This window comes from Podarcis cretensis (genome assembly GCF_951804945.1).
Source record: "Podarcis cretensis genome assembly, chromosome: 8".
Lineage (NCBI taxonomy): Eukaryota > Metazoa > Chordata > Lepidosauria > Squamata > Lacertidae > Podarcis > Podarcis cretensis.
In genome coordinates, this window is record NC_137177.1 from 77,106,575 (window position 1) to 77,129,047 (window position 22,473).

At 42.0% G+C, this 22,473-nt stretch overlaps 2 protein-coding genes and 2 long non-coding RNA genes across 4 annotated transcripts in view; 2 read left to right on the top strand and 2 right to left on the bottom strand.

The window, feature by feature from the left end:
* LOC307222181 (uncharacterized protein) overlaps positions 1–22,473 on the bottom strand; it is a 214,140-nt gene that overhangs the window by 137,247 nt on the left and 54,420 nt on the right. The window lies entirely within an intron of this gene.
* CTNNBIP1 (catenin beta interacting protein 1) lies at positions 862–22,191 on the bottom strand. Its single transcript, XM_079987389.1, has 3 exons — positions 22,076–22,191; positions 19,845–19,935; positions 862–3,770 (listed from the first exon to the last, which is right to left on the bottom strand). The coding sequence occupies exons 1-3, from the start codon at positions 22,169–22,171 to the stop codon at positions 3,712–3,714; spliced, it is 246 nt and encodes an 81-aa protein (XP_079843515.1). The 5' UTR covers positions 22,172–22,191; the 3' UTR covers positions 862–3,711.
* Positions 7,069–10,339, top strand: LOC307222292. Its single transcript, XR_013841728.1, has 2 exons — positions 7,069–8,383; positions 8,534–10,339. It is a non-coding gene; the product is annotated as an uncharacterized lncRNA (long non-coding RNA).
* LOC307222217 lies at positions 11,302–14,565 on the top strand. The gene is made up of 2 exons (XR_013841629.1): positions 11,302–11,459; positions 11,565–14,565. It is a non-coding gene; the product is annotated as an uncharacterized lncRNA (long non-coding RNA).

A 22,473-nucleotide genomic window follows, 5' to 3' on the forward strand; every position in this document is an offset into this window, starting at 1 on the left:
AATGATAGGCATCTAACTCTAAAGAGTGCCCAAGAAAAAGTGACTGGAAACACCCGTGTCCATTTCAGGCAGCAGCTGGGAAGTAGAGGGGGCACATTTAGTGAGGCAGAGAAAAGCTGAGCGGTTGAGGGCAGTTATCACATGATGACCTGCCTTTGTAAAGCCACTGTGTTTATGATGCCAGAGGCAGAGCTGTCCAAGTACATCAGACACAACAGTCCTTCGGTCAGCTGCTCATCATGGAATAGGCCCATTTTTCAGATCATGTGACTCAGATACTAAACCATGTTCTTGCCTATCAATCCTTTTCCATGTGTATTGACAAACCAAGCTAAAAGTGCTGGTTATAATCTTTAAAGCCCTAAAATAGCAATGGGGAATCTGTAGCCCTCTGCATACTGCTGGACTCCAACTTCCATCATCTCTGACCACTGGGTCTTGCTGGAGGGGGCTGATGGGAGACTGGGAGTCCAAGAACAAATGGAAGGTGACAGGTTCCTTATCTTTGCTTTACAGACTGTCTATTTTGCTTATACTGCTATTGTTTTGAAGCTGTGAGTTGCCTTGTGGGGAAGAAAGCACATGATTGTGTAAACTAGGGCAGCGTTTGAAGGCAGAGTGAGATGGCTGCATTAACAGAAGAAACCCATGGATTCCTATTCCAACAGAGCCATTGAATTTGATGGGGCTTTCAGCCAGGTAAGTGTGTGCAGGGCTGCAGCCCCAAACTATTTCCCTCCCTCTTGGCATAGGGAGGGTGTGTGCTTTTAAAACTTGGATCTTGAACTTGAAATCTAAGCCAAGAGCAATATAAGGACTTTTTCATGTTCAGTTGGATAAATATAAAACAAGAAGCAAGGAACAGCTCTTACAAAGTGTATTTCCCTCAACCCTTTCAAGTTACATTTTTAGCCCTCCAAAAGTTTAAAAACCACATAAACATGTAAGTTTGCTTCGTTAGAAAGATGCAACAGCTTGGAAATGCCATATATCAATGGAACACAGGCCGCAACCAAACAACAAGGCTGTGACAGTGTTGCCTGGTTGACCCAGCAAGCTACCAGTTGAGCTTGTTCACTGAATTTCCAGCGGATGTTTTAGTTGTCGAATCGGCCACAAATTGGGCAACAATCCACTCCTGTGCAACAGAGGTACATACGTAGTGCAGAAGTAGCACAGGGTGGAATAGCCTTTCTGTTTCTTCTTTAAAAACAAAAAAAGAAGTGGAAGATCTGTGGGGGAGCATAGGAAAGGAAGATTTCTAGGAGGCAAAAAAGATTAATGAAATGTTGGGGCGATGCCACAGCAGGGATAGGAAAGCCTTAATGGACCACATGTTTTCACAAGAACTTCTTTCTGTTAACAGGGGAGTGTTCAGCCTCCATTGCGGTAAAACACAAAAGAGAAAAATAAGTTAATAAAGTTCATCTAATGGCAAAGAGGTGGATGGGTAGGGAAAGGTGACCCAGACACTAGCACATCCACCAGCCACTGCAAAAGAAGTGACAGCTTGGCGCAGGGGAATCTCTCAGTGACAACACACTTCATTTTGAGATTTAGAGAAATTATGACTTCCCTATCATGGAAGTGTTTGGGTGAGGGAAAGCATCAGGATTCTCTTCAATGGAGCAAAAGCTGTACATTTTGTCATGCTACAAAACAAAACAAAACAAAACAAAACAAAACAAAACAAAACAAAACAAAACAAAACAAAACAAAACCAAACCCTGATAATTGGGATGAAGAGCTGTCCTTTCTGATACATTAAAAAAACGGTCATGGGGAATAAAACCTGAACGGCAAGGGTGAACTGCATTTATTGCTGGTTTTATTTGAACAGGTGTCATCATCAGCCCCAAGAAACTGAGGCTTTTCACATTGGGAACTTTTATGAAGTTTCAAATCAAAACTCAAGTATCATTTCCAGAGAGGGAACACCTGCTCTTTGCAGGTAGACCACTTAATTTGGGATCGCCTTTATTCCTCTTTTCTGTATATTATCTCTTATCATATGCTATTATTCTTGGTATCTCTTCCTCCTCCTCTCCTCTCCTCTCCTCTCCTCTCCTCTCCTCTCCTCTCCCTCTCTCTCTCTCTCTCTCTCTCTCTCTCTCTCTCTCACACACACACACAGATAGCAATAGCACCTGGACCCTCATAGCCAAGGGCACTTGGAAACTCTAGTTTGCCGGTGCCAGGCTCTCAAGCTGGTTCCTCTAGATAATGATCTCTCCTGCAAAGGACAGTGAAACCACAAGTTTCTATTTCAATGTTTCCCCACCCCCTCAAATACTTCATCAGTACCATCTCACCTAGGTGCCTTCTTGGAAGTACTGTGAAAATTCATGGCATGGGAGGAGACTCCTGGATATAGGCAGAAAACAACTCCTAGAACTTCAGGGTTTTAACATGCAGCTTCCTGGCAAGCCAGAGAAAGTAAGCAATGAATTAATGTCATTGTCTCCGTTTTTCAACAAACAGGTTGTATCACCTGAAGCCACTTGGATATTTTCAGTGGAGATGCTCTGCCTCCAAAGAGATCAACAGGCACACAAAACCAAGCCCAATTGGAGGAACTCGTCAATTTCATCTCACTAAGTCAGTGCAGGCATTAGGCCAAATTTACACGATTCAGGCTCTTACTGCACTGCCACATGTGAAGCAGCCAACAGGTTAAAGATCGAACTGTGCAGACTGCTTAGAAGAATTGGTTTGCACTCCTTTCCAGTTTGACACTTTGCAACTCACAGATATTTGGGAATACAGAATTCCTTCATAGTACTGACAGGCCTTCTGCAAGGTGCAAATGGAGTTGCCCAAATTTGCAGCAGAGGCTCATTTTCACAACTCTAAACGAACTGTCAGGGCTTCCAACCACCTCCTTCCTGCATAGGCAGAATTGAGAAAACCAAACATGCTTTCAAGCAACAATTTCTTGAGGAGAACTGAAGAACAGAGACCAGCATGGAAGAGTCAGCTGCACGTAGACTCTGCAGCCAACAGGAAGTCAACAGTTAAGCCATTTTTTTCTTCAAAAAAAAAGGCAAGCAAGCATGTAATAAATATGGCAAAACATTTTCCCCTCCCACCTTGACAATAAATGTGAAGCAATAACTAAATACGTTAATTCCCTCTACCCTTCTTCCCTCCCCCTACAAATTTTAGCAAGGAAAACACTGATGTCAGCAAAACACCTGAAAGCCACTCATTTTGCAAACAGCAGCAACAGTCCATTTCCAGTCTCACACAGCCACGCCCCTCTCCAAAAACACACACAAGCATGACCTAAATAAGCACCAGAGCTTGAAGGCTTTTAGAAGTAGGATGTCAGCAATAATTCTTAAAAATACAAAATTAAAAATTAAGGGGAGTGTTTCCACTGGTCAAGTTTCCTTCCTTTAGCTAGCCAATCGGAGTCCGCTTTTTTTTTTTTTTTTGAGCCAATCATGAAAGCATTCCTAGAGTTGTCCTTGATTTAAACTGCCTTGCTGACCCACCAACAGGGCATACAGAACAGACGGCTGTGAAATGCATTCAGAAGGTCAGGTAACAGGAAAACTGAATTCAATGGGTTGGGGAAGGCTACCACGGGACAAGACAAAAAAAATCAGGGGAGGGCAAAGGAACTCATGATTGTCCGGCCATCTTCCTCGATTTCCTAGAGCTTATTTGCCCTGCTCCAGCTCTGAATTGCTCCAACAGCCCTTCAAGCTACTGCCGTCTATCTTCAGTCTCCGATCTGGAAAATGCCATCACCCCATCCTCAGCACCTGTAGAGGAAAGGCAAAAAATGGGCTGTTATTGGACAGGTAGGTTTTATTTGCTTAGGCAAAGAGTAAGACATGCTAGCCAGTTTCCTGCATTGTGAAGAGATCTGTTTCCCTAAAGCTAGGAGGGGCTGTGGGGAAAGAGAAATATGCCCATTATTAGGGCAGATAATTACTATTCTTTATCACTGTTTGTCTGCAGGCTTTGAGGAGCTTTCAAATTATTGGTTAAGAGGTTTTGAGAGAAAGAGTGTTAAATGCAAGCTATAACACCTTATTTTCACCTTGTGTTCAGAGGAATCAATGTTGTTCCCAAACACTGATTATAATTAAAACCTACAGTGCATTCTGAGAGCGAGCTAAAGTGCTTCTTTTTAAAGATGATGGAAAGTGTTAAATCCAAAAGAACATAGCAAAGATGACAGATCAGAGACCTGGCATGCACCAGCCAGCAGTGCTGTGCGTGGGTTGTACAAGTGATCCTCCCATTCCTCCCTAATTCGAACCCCACCCCCCTTGTATCATATGCAGACAGATGTTGATTCTTTTGTCCCACTGGCTAGAAAATTCACTACTTGTTCTGTTGAGTGATGCTGAATATGAGACAAAGGACTACAGGGCAAGGTTAAATAGTGCTAGCTATTTTGCTTTCCTCCTCAAATCATCCATATATAATACTTATAAATTACTGGGTATCCTAGCTTTGCTGGAGTGCTTGTGGTATACAAGATTAGTGTTGTTAAACTGCAAAGACCTGGGTCTGAATCTCCACTTAGCATTGAAAATAACTGGTTAACCGTGGCATGACAGGCACATTTTCTCAGCCCAACCTACCTCACAGGGTTGTTGGGAGGATAAAAGAGGGAGACCATGCTATGTATGCTAACCTCAAACTCCCTGGGAGCTAGTACATAAACGTAAAAATAATAATAATAATAATAATAATAATAATAATAATAATAGCAGCATTTTAACTACAGGGAAGCAACTTGTCTCAGTCCACTTCACCACACCTGCTGTTACACAAGGTCCTTGCTGTCTTGGTAAAATTTCCTTATTCCTATCTTCCAGTGGCCTGTGACTGGAAGTTCCTAGTTCTTTTTCTTGTATAGCAAGACGTTTATGAAGTAATATGGGGATGGAATGCTTTACTGCTTCCAGAAACCACACAAATAGGAAAGTCCCTGGATGAGTGCAATCCCTGAGTCTTCAAGTGGTAACTTGCTGCAGTCTGTGTGCAACCAGCCTGTCCTGTTATGGAGATGAGAAGATCAAAATCTGGGGAAGAATAAACAGCCTTCTCCCCACTTAGGAAGTCAATACAGGCAAGCTGGCTTTCCAAATGGCTACATCAACCCTAACAAGCCACCATTCTATAAAACAGGTAAACTGCACCCACTTGATGACCTATTGTGAACTATTTGCTCAGTACTTTGCTGACAAAATTGCTTGGATCCTTTCTGATTTGGATGCTATAGTTGATACAGGTCCAGTGGATGTAACTTTGGCCTCTGCTTGTCCAGCATAAATTGATACTTTTCCATTTGTACAGCCTGAGGATGTGGACAGGATCCTTAGAAATGTGAGAGCTACATGTCTGCTAGATCATTGCACAAGGGCTGGCAAGGGTGTGCCCCTCTGGTCAATGCATCCTTACAACAAGGCAGGATTCCAGTGAGCCTAAAGGAGGCAGTTATAAGACCTCTGTTGAAAAAGCCCTCCCTGAATCCCACTGTACTGGAAAATTATTGGCCAGTGTCCAATTTCCCATTTTGGAGCAAGGTACTAGAGTGTGTGGTCGCATCTCAGCTCAGGGGTTTCTGGAGGAGACTGATTACCTAGATCCGTTTCAATCTGGTTTCAGGCCTGGTTATAGGACACAGACGGCTTTGGTTGCCTTGGTAGATGACCTATGCCAGGAACAGGGCAAGGGGAGTGTGTCCTGTTGGTTCTGCTGGACCTCTTGATGGTTTTCAATACTACTGGCCATGTTATCCTTCTGGACTGTCTTGCTGGGATGGGACTTGGAGGCACTGTTGCACAGTGGCTGTTCCATCCTGGAGGAGCGAACCCAAAGGTGGCGCTGGGGGACTCCTGCTTGATGCCTTGGTCATTGGCCTACAGGCTCCTTCAGGGTTCTATTCTGTTCTGTCCCCCATGCTATTTAACATTTACATGAGAGGTTGTCCGGAGTTTCAGGGTTTGGTGTCACCAGTATGCTGATGACACCTAAATCAAAGGAAGCTGTCTTGGTTCTAAGTCAGCATCTATCATCAGTAATGGACTGGATAAGAGTGAACAAATTGAAACTTAATCCAGACAAGACAGAGGCGATCTTGGTCAGTCGGAAGGAAGAACAGGGAATAAGGAATCAGCCTGTGCTGGATGGAGTCAAACTCCCCCTGAAAACCCAGGTTTGTAGTTTAGATGTACACTTAGACTCAGTCCTAAGCATGGGTGCCCAGGTTTCTTCAGTGGCCAGGAGTGCATTTGCAGAGTTAAATTTAGTGCACCAGCTGTGCCAATTCCTTGAGGTGTTCGATTTGGCCACAGTGACACATCTGGTAGTTAAGCCACTTTTGTGCACTGCTGGGAATGCAGTGCAGGATGGCCAAGATCTACAACAGAACTTTCCACCCCCAGGACCCACCTAAGAGGGCTAAAAACTATTGACATGACTAGTTACAAAATGGGGTGCAGGGCTGAAGTCAGTCACAAAACGGCAGCAGGTGGAGGCAGAGTCTGACGTTAGCAGTTGGCTATTACCACAATCATTTCCCCTCTTTGGAAACAGTTAAATTATTTGGCACAGCAGGTTCCATAGTTCAGCCTTCTTAAAAGCTAAGGAAAACATTGAATTTGGTCATATTGTGACTCAGACTCTCAATTTTAGGCAGAAATTGCTGTTTCAGAGCCTCTAGGGGAGAAGAGGACCTCAAAATATTTTTACTTAATTTCGGGTCATTTCTCCTTTCACACTTGTACCCTATTTCAACCGCAAACTGATAGTTCTTTATCTCTCTTCCTGCTCTTACATTCACTTCCTCCTCCTCTAATAGTTTCCCTCTTATTATTCTATTCCTCTTGATTCCCAGTTTTTATATTATACTATAGTTATTGCTATTATTATTAAAAGATTTACCTCTCTCTTTCTAATTCACTTCAATGCCACAACCAGTTCTTTCCTTTACAGAATGGAGGAGCGGCTTCCTGGCTTCTCCTTTCCCTCTCTCTCTGTCTGCCCACGTACCCACCCACCCTTCCCTCCCTCCCTGCCTCCCTCCCCATCCCCTCTCTTCTATTACCCTGTCCTTTCCTTCTTTCTCTTCTAACCTGGTATGATACAGCCTCACTCTCTATCTCCTGCTCCCATGCATGCATGTATACCATGTGTGAAGGGAGCGGATGCCATTGGCTAGGGGACAGGCGACTGCACTGAGGCCCACTAGTAATCCCTAGCCCAGCAGGCTGAGATATGGTGCTCTAGGACACATGGGGTGTGAGGAGAAAGAGGATCCATCTAGTTAGCCTTGAGCCCCTCTTTAAAGCAGGCTTCTGGACACCAAGGTGGTCTTATGGGGAATGTCTGTGCCATGTTTAATTTGCTGCAGAACTTCTGGCCTCCCAAGGCTGACACAGAGGAAGCTGCTGGTACTTTCATCTGCAGATCCTCCAGCAGCAATGATCAGAATCAAATTAAGAAGCGGTATGCTTTCCAAGAGTCCCCACCCACATGGCTGCGGATGTTTAGCTAAGCCTTCAATTGATCTTTAGTTTTAAAAATGATCTTTGCCATTCAAGTGCAACTGATAACACAAAAGCATTTTTCCCCCTTGGCCCCACACAAACTAATTAGGCCTGCATGAACGGATTATTTCCTTTAATAAGGCTTTCTTTGAAGCCTCTTGGTTAAAAGGATTAGATAGCAGAGAGAGCAGTTCCAAATGCAACACATCAACAGACTCAAGTTTTTTCTTCCTCCTGAAAGACACTCAAGGAAGCCACTTTGCAGTTTTTGCTGATGGAAGATTAATTTAAGTTACTATCTTTTGGCAACTTAGTTCAAAGCAATGTATTGCCCCTGGGCAGAGATCAATAGTAAGGAGATGGTTATGACAACAGTTTTATGTCTTGCAAAGTTGCTTTAGTTATGAGTAGAGAAAGCACAGACCCACCACCCACAGGCTCATTTTGGTCAGAACAGAGTACTCTTGGATTTAGAAAGGAAGCACGGCTGCTAAGTGTCATGGACTGGTTGGATGCAAAGGAATGGTGGGAGCCAGCAGAGGAACCACCAAGAGAAGAAGGCTCAGAGCCTGGAGATTGGTGGTGGGACGGTGATGAGTGGTCACAGGGAAAAGTGGGAAAAGATTGGGAGGTGGTGGTGTCGGAACACATCATTTGCGAAAATGTGTTCCTCTGACTAGAAGCCTGAGATCCGTGTTTATAATGTTTATTATGTATTACAATTTACTAACTGTTAGTAGCACAAAAGGGAAAACCTGAACACCACACAAACGCGAGGGGAATTAGTGATCCTATAAAAAAGAAACTCACAGATTCACAAATCCCCTAGGGAAAGTAAAATCCTCAGTGGCACTTGGTTTCAACACCAAGTGACAGCACCAGGTTCAAATAAAGGACAAGGAGGTAGCAGTCATTTTTGGCAAAGGAATAACCTTTAAGATTCACTCAATTCTGAAATACAATAATGGTAGATATGTTTTTATTAATGGGACAATGAATGGATCTGTATATGCACCAAGTCTGAAGCAACTTCATTTTATTCAAAAGGTATTACATACCCTCCAACATTTCTCCAATGAAAATAGGGATGTCCCATTGCATAGTGATCATTTAACTATTTATACCCCACACATCTTATTGGGTTGCCCCAGCACTCTGAGCAGCTTCCAACATATATAGAAACATAATAAAACATTAAACATTTGGAAAAAAAACCTTCCCTATACAGGATTGCCTTCAGGTGGCTTGGAGGTTGGATAACTCCATACCCTCCAACACTTATCCAATGAAAATAGGGACATCCTACCATACCCTCCAACATTTATCCAATGAAAATAGGGAAATCCTATGGAAAAGTAGGACATTCCAGGATCAAATCAAAAACTGGGACGACTTCTCTGAATCAGGGACATCCCTGGAAAATAGGGACACTTTGAGGGTCTGGCATTATGTAAATTCAATAAACTTGCTAAAGGGAGAAGCCATACTAGGGGGTGACTTCAACCTTAATGTATGAGCAGTCTCTCTAAAAGACTTGAGCAAGGGCGCCACCTGGAGGAACTTTTTAAAAGATAAAGACCTCGATTTTTTCTTTTTACATCTGTTTGCCAAAAGTCTAGAGTTTTTACTTCCATATTCATAAAAGTGTTGTTTCACTTATAAGATGTTGACCAGTGTGTTATTAATTTCTAGTCTACATCTTGCCTCGTTCAATTACTCTGAGATGTTTTGAACCTGAACTTTTATAATTAGTTAGCAGATCAGTAATTTCCATTTCTAGTTTGGTTATTGTTGTAGAGGTTTAATATATGATCTTCCTTTGAGACATACACCTCTTGTCACTGCTTTCATAGCCTCCCCAAGGCTGGTAGAATTGATGCTGTTATTGCTGTATTCCTTAAAATAGAATTGTAGGGTTTCTGCTATCCTTTATCTAGATAGTTGTTTGGTCTCTAAAACAGGGTTAAATGTATTTGGATTTCATTGCTCAGTCCTATGGTCACTTCTACTGGAGCATGGTCAGTAATCTTGATGTTACCAATATTCATTGATTCTGTGAAGGGAAATAACTGTGGAGTGAGCAGTTAAAAGTCTATAATCCGGATTGAGAACCATGTTGGCTTGAATAAATGTAAAACTGAATTCTTTTGTATTTTCTTTGCAACTTGTATCATATAAGTTCCATTTTGGAAGAGTTAGAGTAATTTGCATGCATCTTATTTTTCTCTCGCCTCCATCTTTTAAGTGGAGGAGGAATAAGGATCTGGAAGAAACCACTGTCTGGACAAACATTACTGAAGCTTTAGTAAGCTAAGGAGCTTAGTGTGTTGAGATAAATTAAGTGCAAAGTCTTTAAAAAGAGCTTTAAGAAAAATAAAGTCAGTAAAGTAATCTTTCAAGCATTCTGCAAAACACCTATTAGTTAGTGAAAACATCTCAATCATGTGAAGGACTATTAAATTCTCATTTTTACAGGATGAGGTACAAATCTCAAACACACAAAATTACACTGAAAGATCAGTGTCCTAGTTCCAAATTAAACTAGAGACCTTGGAGCCCAAGTTATTTTCCTGGAAGTCACAGGGTGGAATTCAATGTAGCACAGTTATAAATGTTTCATCTGCACAAGCTTTTCAGTTTACTAGATGCAATGATCTCCCTCCCCCTCACTGCTTGGGGTTATCCCCACCCCCACCATTTGAAGTGGGAGGGAGAGCAGAGTGGGAGGAGAGGAATCCCCATTCACAAACGCAAGGGGCTTATTAGGTGAATCCCACTCATTAGTCAAACTCCAGTGGATAGATCCAACAAAGACAATAAACAAACAAACAAACCGAAACAAAACAAACTCCACTGAAGTTAAAAAAGCATGCTAAAAAGTCGAAAATTGAAGATTCAGTGTAAGACCAGTTTCTGTTTGTGGTTTAACTATTGTGGCAGACCTTCTATATTCATTTACTTCTTTGCCCTCCTTACACAAGTCCCAAGGATAATAATGTAAGCCATTCTGAACTTTTTAGAAGGCTAAGAAGTATAAAAATGCAAAAAGAGCTACACTCTCTATGTACAGAACCTTGCATCAATTCATTACCTTGAGGGTCATAACCGATCCTCTGCTGCTATTCTATCATTTGTCAAAATTTACGGACACTAGTGTTGGAAAAACATCCATACCTGTTTGCTATTTGGGTGCGTTTGAAAAGAAAATTATTAATATGATGAATTCCAAAGAGGTAGCTGCAGAATCTGTCTTAAAAGCAGGTATTTATTGAGACACCAGCTTTCAAGTGTTGCAGGCTACTCCAATTGTATGGTGGGCGATGTCTGTCTGTCTGTCCAAATATATACTAACAAAGTGGAGCTGTCCACTTTCAGCTATCTTTCTTGCTATGCTGACTTATCACAGACAGCTGCTTATTGGGAGTAGATCAGTCTGATTTTATTGCATTGGCTCCAGTCCACAAAGGGGCTCAAATGTGACAGAGGACTCTCTGTTCTTGTTACAAATATGATGCTGCTGGGTTCATAAGAGCAGCCCTGCTGAATCAGATCAAAGGCCCCTAGTAGCTCCTTCGTAGTAAGAGCTAAGACTGAGAGAGATGCTATGCAGGTTCTACTAGAATCACATCCTTTTGGGGAAAGGGGGGAAATCAACCAAAAAGAGCAAGGCAGAACAAGGCAGGAGATCCAAGCGGCAGGCTTCTTCTTCTAATGTGCACTACTTTTAAACCCAGAGGTGCCTTTGGTGTGGAAATTCCATGGAAGCAGGGTTTCCTAGCAACAACAAGATAACAGATGACATCATGGCCCACAAAGTAGATGAGCAGAGTTATCTAACAGACAGCAGATGCTTCTTCCTCCCCCATCCCAATCCCAATCCCCACTCTCTTCCAAAACCCCATTTTTTAAAAAAGAAGAGGAAAGAAAATCTCTAGCGGATCTTATGTAAGTACAGGAGACTTATTTCAAGATAATACTCCCAGCCTTCCAAAAGCCCCACTGCCAATTTCAGCAGCCCAAATCAGTTTTCTTTTCTTTGCCCTATTACAGATTACAGTGGCCAGAGCAGAAGAGTTCAGAAAGCAACACCCCAAGAAATCTCCAGCTGCACAGAAGACAGGAAGATTTCCACAGTTAGATTATATATAGCCAAATTACACAAAGAAGCTAGAGGAAAATGCAGAAATGAATGGCATCTGTTTATCTCAAGTACCATCATTCACTGCAGAACCCAAATCATCTGGAATAAAATCTTAGGTGAAGATGAAATAATTAAAGGTTGTAGTCTGTCTTAGTCCTACTCAGGGTAGACCTATTTATATAACCCTTTGAGGCCCAGTAACTTCAACTGGTCTATCCTAGATATTGAAAGCAAACCTTTTAGAAAAAGATAGTAAAGGTAATCAAGTTTTGTAAGTAGTCGATACCCAGTTAAACCTAATTCACTGAGTTACAAGAAGTTCTTTTTGGGAGACAAACTGTGCAAATGAGGTTTAAGCAGTAGATTCAACCAAAACTGTTCCACTGGGCTGCATGTGGGCAGCTCTGCCATACAGAGAGAAATATGTAAGGGAGAAAGTTTCTAGCTTAGACTTCAACTCAAGATGCCAGTTTTCTGTGAGAAGAGAAATTTTCTACCATAGAAGATGGTCCCATAATGGGAGTCACAAAAGGCAGTGTGAAGCAACGCAGTTCAGAAACAAGTTTATTGCCTCATCCCATTTTCTGAAAGTGGACCTGATTTGCAAACCGTTTTTGGACCAGAAGTGGCAATTTGAGATGAGATTGCCTACTAATTGAAAACCTGTGCTTAGTAAGCAGCTTGTGTGGCTGATTATTTGTTTGTTTGTTTCATGTGTGAGCCGCTGGACACGGAGCAGACTCAGGTGACTTACAACCAAATTTAAAAACTTTGTGGATTCCATCAAACACCTAAGTGGAAAGGAAAATCTTCACTTGGCACGTAAACTATGTCAGTGTCAGTGCCAGGAAGTTTTATGTCTCACTTGTGAGAGCATTTCGCTACTGCTGGTGGTGTCACAACAGAAAAGGGCCTCTCCCTTACTGGCACCCTCTAAGCCTTTCTCAAATAGGACACAAAGAAGGGTTTCAGATGATGCTTGTGAGGTCTGGTATATTCTTGAAGAAGTAAAGAAGCAAAGCCTAAGATCAGAAGGGAGGTGGTGGGGCACTGTTGCTATTTGTCCCAGGTAAGCAGCAAATGACAATGCTGAAAATAACCAGTCTGTAGAAATAAATGCTGACTGGGTTGCTGGAGATTGAGAATTCAGTCCAACATTTCATATAGCAGTTGAGGAATCTACACCAGTTACTACACCAACAACTCACAGGCGGAGTAAACCTAAGATCACTCCCAAGCTGAAGTGAAGGCTTCAGTTGCAGCTTGTTCAAACAAAGCTGTTGGCGCAGAGCCTAAGATAGCTGGCTACTTCACTGATGAGAGTATCAACTCACTCCTAGACAAGCTTATAAATAGCCAACTGCCTGTGGAGACTAAGAAATTGCTTCCAGGTGATCAGGTGGAACAGTTGTTTACTTTAGGGCACAAATGACTGCCAATGATACATGGGAGCAGGTGGGCTACTATTTATTTTTTTACAGACCTATTTGCAAAGCTGTTCTTGGCAAAATCACCTGGACTTGTGCTTAACCAGACTGTTCTACGTTCATGTGTGTGTGCGTACACAGATATTTTAACTCTTTATTTTGCATTAAGCTGCCCTAAGTCTATATAGGAAAAAAATATTTAAAGGCATTGTGTGGTTCAGCATAATTCTTAACATGAAAAATAGCTTGCACAAGGCAGTGGAAGAGTCTGTTGCCACAGGACAATTGCTGTGAATCTGAACTGGTGAACCATGAATATTATTTCCCAGGCCGCAGGACCTGAAGCTGTGTCTGCAGTTACAGTTCCGAGCAGAATTTACTTCCTCTCTCCCTCCTGCCAAACCGAACTTTGATTTTTATAGTGGCCTCAGGTTTCATTACAGTCCCTGTCTGGTTCTCCAGCAATACAATGGCACCTTCTAGCTATGGTGCATTCATCTGCTTTTCCCGTATTTTATTTCCAAAGGGAATACAGTTGTTGCCCCCCAAAAGGCAAAGGAAACTAGTGTGATAAATTCACCAGTTGATCAGCAAGAGTAGCAAACTGCTTGCAGGCCACAACAATTATTATTAATAAATGGTGCCAAAAGAGAAACAGAGGAACTTTGCCATGGCTAGGAGGTAAACAAACATCAGAAAGTAAGGGCACAGGTCCATAGCTCAGACAGGTAACCTTTACAATGAATATGGTTTTGGAAAGGAAAACACATCACATCCTGGAAAACAAGCAGAATATTTGCCAAATGCCTGGGAATCAGAGTTGAATCTATATGAACATTATTGTTGACACTTCCAGTAGCATGAAAAGGAACTAGAAAAAAATACTGCACACATGCTCATTGGCCAATTGCTATTCAACCTGCCTGCTTACAAAGGTCTCTGGTATTTACTCTCATATTGTCTTCAACTTTTTCAAACCCAGGAACCACCTTCAGCTCAAACATGCATCTAGGGACCAGTTTCTTATATTTTCCTTACTTTGTGGTGCATGATGGTAGTGCTACCAGTATGTTCACATGATATGCAAACATCCTTCTACTATTCAAGGTTAAGAACCGAGTTCAAGTGGCGCACAAAAAAACAAAATAGCAGACCTTAAACCTGTTTAATTCTGCAGCTGCATGCCCAAACGATGCTCTCCAAACTACCTCCAAGAGGCATGCCCTCCTAGGGTGACAATCCAGTCCAATGGGTGGGATACAAATAAAAAAATATTATCATTATCATTATTATTCCAGTAATTAGCTGCTTGGCAGGAAAAGGGGGATTCTGTCTCAGTGCAGCAGTCTTTTCTTTCTTTTTTATTATTAAAGATTTATTAGTTTAAAAAATACATGCATCGTCTCTTTTTCAAGTTGTGTTTTCTACAGATCAGTTTCATTTGTTGTGAGACATAAGTGTTGCATGCAGTATTGGTTGGAAAGAAAGGGGAGAGAGGGGTATGGTGAGTGGGGTGGAGTGGTAATGCTTCTATCCTCCTATGTGTGGGGTTTTGTGTCAGCATCACTTGGATGAGTTTTCTAACTATTCGCTTGTTATATTTCCTTGGTGGTGAGAGAGGTTGGGGGTGGCCTAGGGTGTGGTTGGTTGTCTTTGGTTGTCTTTGGTTGGCTATAGTGAGATTTGTTTATGTGTGTGAGGGAGTGGATTTTTGGATCAGGTTTGCCATTTTGATTTGTATGCTGTCGGTGGATTCTTGTTGTTGTATTGTTGGGGTATGTATATGATAAATGGGAACCATACTGGGGTGACACAGCTTCTACTCTGGAAATATTTTCATATTTTCTTACCATTTATCTCTTTTTAAAAAGAAATTGAATAGCGCTGAAGGTTTGGAAATTGGTTAATAGCGATGAACAGCAGAGAAAGCTGCAGGCGCTCACTAGATGCTGCATTCACTAGTGGAAATGTCTGTTGTTCAGCATGAACACAGACTTTGTGAACAGACAAAACCAAGTAGGAAGCCAGTTGTGAAGATTCCCATTAGATGATTCATCTTAGCAAATCCCAGTTTACACAGGTCTCTTTGAGCTGCTCAATTCTATGGCAGATTAGACTCCAAAATTATGCCCAAAAGCTATGCTGAGTGACTCACACCAACTGTGTCTGGGCTAGAAAAAGGCAGATGTGACAAATAATGGAATCACAATAATAGGTGGGAGGGGAGCAATTTTATAATGTGGTCTGGCTTCCTGTAAAGATGATCTGACGTTAGAAATTAGGGTGTTTTCTATAGCATGATTTATGTGGTTGAAACTCCCTTATTAAATTCTTCTCTGCCTCTTTGGAACCAAGGCTACAAATCTGCCTTTTGAAAATGACCCTTTATTTATTTATTTATTTATTTATTTAGTTAGTTAGTTTCCTCCAAGGAGATCAGGACTCTCCCATCTCAGAGCAACCCTGCGATTAGAAGAGAGCAAATGGCTCCTAGTCACTCAGTAGGTTTCATGGAACAAAAATTAGACCAAGCATTTCCCTGGTCCAACACTTTACTGATGCCCTTCAAATGTTGTTGGACTACAGCTCCCATCATCCCTGATCTCTGGCTGCACTGGCTAGGGCTGATGGGAGTCGGAGTACCACAACATTTGGAGGGCCACAGATTGAGGAAGGATGTACCGTACTACCCCATACCGGCTCTCTAACCAGAGGTGTTGCAATTCTGTAGGCAGCTGCTGGGAACATTTTCAGTAACAGCTTCAAATCAGTGCATCTTTGTTTCTCCGGCATGTATCTACAACATTTTGGGAATGAGTGGTGAAAACACAAAACGTATGTTTATTTATTTATTTTTATAAAAGTATTCATACCCTGCCCTCTCATAACGTATCAGGACAGTGTTCAGCAACATATAAACACACACACACATTCCCATTAAAGAGAGTGCAGAACAATCATTAACATGACTGGTTACTCAAGAAAATGTCAAACAACTGCATAGGCCTGACAGCATGTTGCTAAAGCAAAGCCTTCCTCCATAGCCTTCAAAGTATCCTTTTCCTTTGTTCATGTGCAAAAAAAGAAGATCCTAACTGTGTGCTAGCAGGAAGGAACACACAGAACAATGAAAGGCATCCCAGCAAAACCAAGTATTACAATCCTGAATCCAAATCTTATCTGATCCCCGTCTACTTTCAAACCTCAGGCAACTTTCTTCCCCTAAAACAGTACTCTACAACCTTGGGTCCACCATTGTTATAGGATTACATCTCCCATCATGCCTGATCACTGGCTAAGCTGGCTGGGGATGATGGGGAGTCACAGTCCAACACCAACTGAGGTCTTGGGGTTGAAGAATATTGCACAAAATTCATAGTGCAGGCTGAGTGGCTCCCCTAGCCTAGTCCATCAACCTATCTGCACAGAGTATATTTGCATCTCAGCTCTGTGCTCCCCAAGGGACCTGGCTCTCTTCAAGAACCAGCAAGGCAGGGTTGCTGCAGCAAACAGTGGCAGCAGAGTCACCAAGGTTGATACTCCCACTTTAACGACCACACAGATTCTGCTTTCCAGTCTCATTATGCAAATAACCAACAGCACAACCTAACTGCAACCTCTTCATTTGAAAAAGCAAAAAACCCCAGATGCATCCAACTGTATTTGCACAGAGCGTTTCAAGAGTGTAATGCCTTTCAGTTTATCTGACAAGTAGCAGCTTAGCACAAACCCTCAAGAGCTGCTGCTTTTGCTCCTTCTTTAATAGGCGGGGAACTAATGCAGAATAGATCAAAACAGATGATTGAGAAAGAAGGCGGCCAACATTCCCTCAGGCATGTACTTACAGATTAAGGCCTCCATTCTTCAGATCTTTCATACCTCTGAGCCCCTGCTCCAAGAACAAACCTTGGAGTTTGGTTTCAAAATATCCCTTGGTGTCAAAGACTCAAAGAGGAACAGCTTGCGTTTTGAGAAGTACTGTGCTAATTACCTTCCAGTGAATTGTTAACATCACTTTCAATGCGGCACTTCCAGATTGCAAGGTAGGGAATTCTAGAGCTTTCCAGCTTTCACCCATGTTTCTATGACAGCCATGCAGCTTATTCCCACTCTGAACTCCTCCACAGAACTTAAAGCATCTCCAAATCCTTTCTGCCAACATACTTGGCAAATGTCTAAATCACACTGAAATGGGAGCGCACCCCATCTGTTAAAGAATGAAGACTGAATAGCATAACCGACGTTAGATCATCTAACGTGGCTATTCTGCACATAAGAGACCAATGTCTTTGGGTGAAGTGACAAAGTAACCCTACCTGATTTGCCACTCAGCAACCAGTTACCATTTTCTAGGGTTGAGGTAGCCAAAGTGGTGCCCTCCAGGTGGTGCTGGACTATAACTCTCATCAGCTCAGCATGGCCAATGGTCAGAGATTATGGAGGTTGTAGTCTAACAACACCCAGGGGGGGGCACTAGGTTGGCTGCTCCAGCCTAGGGACTAGAAATTGAACCAGTCTTCAGCATACGCCTCCCTGCTTTCTAGCTATGTCAACAAAGGCATAGCTGAGCAACTGCCACAGTGTTTGCCATTGCAGAGGCAGGGAGTTGGTCCAGATGAGAACAGAATATGCAAAAGGCAGAATTTCTATTAAATGGAAAAAAGCAAAACCTTCATGTATGATCAAGCTATGAAAGTTTGAGTTTGCAAATTTAGAAATGTGGCTGGATTCAGGAGAATGTGGAACTCCACGGTCAGGATCTGAGGAAACATTAAATTAATACCCAGCCCCAAAGGGGATTTAGATGGATCTTTGATGCACATCAAAGGCTTTGCAAATCAGATTTTAAAATTTCCTTTGACACCTAGATGCAAGATATAGGGGTAGGGTGGTAGGAGATAAATAGACACTATTTTCTAGGGGAAATGGGAGTATTTTAAATTCAAGCATCTTAGAGGTTCTGAAATTGGTTTTTATAGGAAGCTACTGCCATCCAGTGGAGAAGATCTCCATTCAGACAACCAATTTCAGTTTGGCTAATTAAAACACTGGAATATACTTGATGTTATTTAATTACCTCCATGGTTACCTCCTCTCCTGTCCACAGAATAAGAATGGGAAAGGCAGTGACTCCCTAGAGCAGAAGTGCTCAAGAGCTGTTCCTGTGAAGCTCTGCAGGTTTAAGATGCTCTTGGTTTAGAGCAGTGGGAGGGCTTCTGCAGCCCTCCAGATGCATTACCATCCCTGACCATGGACCATGCTGGCTGGGGCCGGAGTTCAACATCTGGAGGGCTGCACTACATAAGCCAGTTCTCAATATTCTATTACACTTTAGAATGACAAATTAAAATAATTATTCCACATGTCTGTATTTCAATTTAAAATTTCCACAGCCGTTTGCAATCACTAATAAACATAAAAAATGGAGAACTGTGGTTTAATGTTAGTTCACAAACAGGGATCTTAGTTCATGTACAAACTGTTAAATTTAGTAAACTTTAGTAAAGTTTAAAGTTAGTAAACTGACATCAATTCTGTTTTGGACTTAATAGGGAACTTTGACCTAAGCAAGACTGGCATGCCAAGGAAGGGATGTAGCAAGCGTGTCCCAATGTCCATTTTCAGCTGCTAAACTATGGCTTGAAAAGCTTGGCAATGTAAGACCAAACCAGGTTATATTTTTGGTACTTGCCAACTGAGTGGATGTTTCAGCTTGTTCTGTACAACCTTTGGGGGATCATAGATAGCATACCAGCTGTGCATCCATTAACATTACGACAAGCTACAAGACTCACATTAGCATCAAAATTAATACATTTCTACAATGGTCTCTTAATTTTGGTTTAATGCCTTACTGGGGAATCCTTGAGCCCCACCCTAAAGAGCTTTTGAGAAATAATGCTCCAAGAACAAAATGATTTGTAACCTCCCTCCTTCTAACAGAAGGCATCAGAGTACTCCAAGGGTTACTTCCAATTTTAGAAACCAAAACAATTAATGTCACAATGTCAGCAGGGGGCTGCTAATACCAAAGGGGGGAGATGTGGAGTCAGAATTAAGAATTCCTTCTGCGACTACAGATGCAGCTTAGCTCACGGCCAAGAAAATGATCAAAACCCAAGTTCCATCATACAGGAGCCTGGAACCTACTACTGTCCTCCAGTGAACTCCCCTGCTGATGGATCGAGCATTTGAAGCCCTTGTGGCTTATGCTGCTTTTTGTTCCTCAAGCATCTCTAGGGTTTTTAAAAAGAACTTCATCCATCATTAAAGCTGAATTTTCATCTTCTGCATCTTACATAGATCTTTGCTCCTTCCCCTTCCCACAAAAACAACAGCAGACAAATGTAATACAATCAAATAGAATCATGTTTGACAAATTTATGGGGGCACAAGACTTAGCTTTCTTTCTTGGCAAAAAATTATGTTAACTTTTTTGCTGATTTTGGATTTATTTTAGCACAGGGAGCACAAAGTTTTTCCCTTCCTGAGTCTTGATCTTTCAACATGGTAGCATCTATGCTTTGGAACTCCCTGCCTATAAGCATTAGACAGGCATCCTCACTGTATTATTTTAGATGCTAGATACAAAATGTTTTATTTCAACAAGTCTATCCAGATATTTACTTTTTTCCTAAGTAAAATAATATAAATAAACCTATTCTGTAGCTTTAAAATAAATTTAAATCCATTTCCACAAAGACCACTTATACCAATAAATATTTGGAAAGCTTACGTGTCTCCCTTTCCCCTGCTACTCACCCTGATCAATTGAATGCTGAGGAAGTTGGCTAAGTTGGCTATTCACTACCCCTGCGTACGTTCTCAAGAACTCCTCTTCACTGGTGGTTAACTGTATAAGGACAAAGAAAAGCAAATCCACAAATAGAAACTCAGCAGTAGGGTCTGTGCTTATTTACTATTCAGAGTACAATTCATCACAGTTCAGTTCAGTTTCCCTTACCGTCACTTGTACCTGCTTCCAGTCACACAAGAAGGGGCCATAAAAACAACTTCCCCCTTTTGTGAAACCACACTAAATGGACACCACACTAAATGATCCCCATGAAATCAAAAATAATTTGGAGACAGCTACTGTTTTATTCATCTACACATGGCAATATAAAATGAAATTACTTTGCCCAATAATTTAAAACAAGGAGAGACAGAGAGAGAAAAGAAGAAAATCCAGGAGCTACAAAACATTATTTATTATAAGCCCAGTGAGTTTCGGGGCGGGGGGACATTTAGGGGAACATTTTAAGTAACATTTCTAACATACAATGGATACAGAGATAACTCCTGTATCCCTGGTGTGTTAATAAGCATTCCCTTGATAAATGATTTTTTTCTGAAATACAGTGGTGCCTCGCAAGACGAAAAGAATCCGTTCCGTGAGTCTCTTCGTCTAGCGGTTTTTTCGTCTTGCGAAGCAAGCCCATTGACGGCTTAGCGGATTAGCGCTATTAGCGGTTTAGCAGCTTTTAGCGGCTTAGAAAAAGGGGGGGGAAAGGGAAAAAACCCCGCAGGAACTCGCAAGACATTTTCGTCTTGCGAAGCAAGCCCATAGGAAATTCGTTTTACGAAGCACCTCCAAAACGGAAAACTCTTTCGTCTAGCGAGGCATTCGTCTTGCGGGACACCACTGTACAATGAACTCACAGGAAGCAATATTTTGTTACACTTGAATTTTCTTCCCCGAGTTCCTCCACCCCCATCCCCCACCAATAGTATTGCTACCCTGATTCTGTGGTTGGTTTCCAATGACCAAGAGAGCCTATTATGTGTTGAAATAAGCCAAACTTGCCCCAAGTCCCCAAGTAGACTCTATACAAGCGTCCATATATCCAGCAGATGACTAAAGAATGCACAACTGAAATTATGTATTCCTCTATTAATATCATACATTCATTTTACATTTTACTGTTTTAATTTTCAAAAAGGAGTAGGTAGAAAAATTATAGAAACCTAGATGTAGTATCTGCAAAATAATTACTGGCATTTAGTCATCATAGCTATTATCTTGGGATCACAAGTGAGAATGAAAATGCCCTCATTTTGTCCTTGCGGACTGCCTTTAGGCACCTGGTTGGCCACTGTAAGAACAGGATGCTGGACTAGATGGTCCTTCAGTCTGATCTAGTTGCAAGACTTATCTTTTGTTCTTATGGGATAAAGGTTTGGGGGCAAAAATTTAGTATTATTGTATCCTTTTTAAGCTGTAAAGTCAAGCAGAAGTAATATTATCCTGTACCACATTTAAAGTTATTTAATTAGAATCATGATCTTAAACATTCCTAGTGGCACCTTCATCTGCTCAAGAGAAACTGGAACCTTTAAGGAAAGCTACAGGTAAAAAAGGGAAAGGACCCCTGGATGGTTAAGTCCAGTCAAAGGCAAATATGGGGTGCGGCACTCATCTCGCTTTCAGGCTGAGGGAGCCGGCGTTTGCCCACAGACAGCTTTACAGGTCATGTGATCATGTGGCCAGCATGACTAAACGGAAAAGCGTGATGGAAATCAGAGCGCACAGAAATGCCATTTACCTTCCCACCTACAGTATTTATCAACTTGCACTGGTGTGCTTTCAAACTGTTAGGTTGGCAGGAGCTGGGATAGAGCAACAGGAGTTCACCCCATCACGGCGATTCGAACCGCCAATCTTCTGATCGGCAAATCCAAGTGGCACAGTGGTTTAGACCATAGCGCCACTCGCGTCCCTAAGGAAAGCTATAGAAGAATGTAGGGAGGCTCTTTGTCACAAAAGTCCATTATTGTAACTAGCTACCCCTCTAAGTTGCCCCGTACAACAAAGAATCAATTTGAGGTGAGCAAGCAAGAAATGTTTTGCAAACTGGAAAATGGCTAGCTCTCTTTAAACCCCTAGAGTGCCACAAACAACTAACACGGGCATGGTGTTCTAGAAGGCTAGTACCAATTATGCTGAACTAGTAGCTTCTGTGAGGGTCTACAAGGCTGCCTGCAATACTTACATTTGATCCCATCTTCCTAAGCATTAGCAGGACTCTGACTTTCTGCTGAATATACATCTCCTCCGGACTCTTCCCGGGGACACCCTCACGGTTCATTCCCCTCTTCCCAGTTCCTGAGACTTCTAAATATTAATCACCAACAAAAAAGATACAAGAATGGTTTACTATGTTAAGAATAATAGGCAAAGAGAAGGCTAAGTATTAACAGTTAAAACCAGCAATACCCTATCCATAGGAGCTGCCTAGTTAGCAGCAGTTCTTTCCTAAACCAGGGATGTGGAGCCTGTGGCCCTCCAGATACTGTGAGGCTCCGGTTTCCATCAGCCCTTGCCCACATAGCCAGTGGTCAGCAAGAATGGAAACTGTAGTCCAACAACACCTGGAGGAACACAGGTTCC

What these genes read in the sequence shown, in the direction of transcription:
- CTNNBIP1 (XM_079987389.1), bottom strand. Translation starts at nt 22,171, where the DNA reads ATGAACCGTGAGGGTGTCCCCGGGAAGAGTCCGGAGGAGATGTATATT. An exon ending in TTAGGAAGATGGGATCAAAT is followed by an intron (nt 19,936 to 22,075) that starts GTAAGTATTGCA and finishes GTCCTTATACAG; the next exon opens with TTAACCACCAGTGAAGAGGA. An exon ending in TCAGCATTCAATTGATCAGG is followed by an intron (nt 3,771 to 19,844) that starts GTGAGTAGCAGG and finishes TTTCCTCTACAG; the next exon opens with GTGCTGAGGATGGGGTGATG.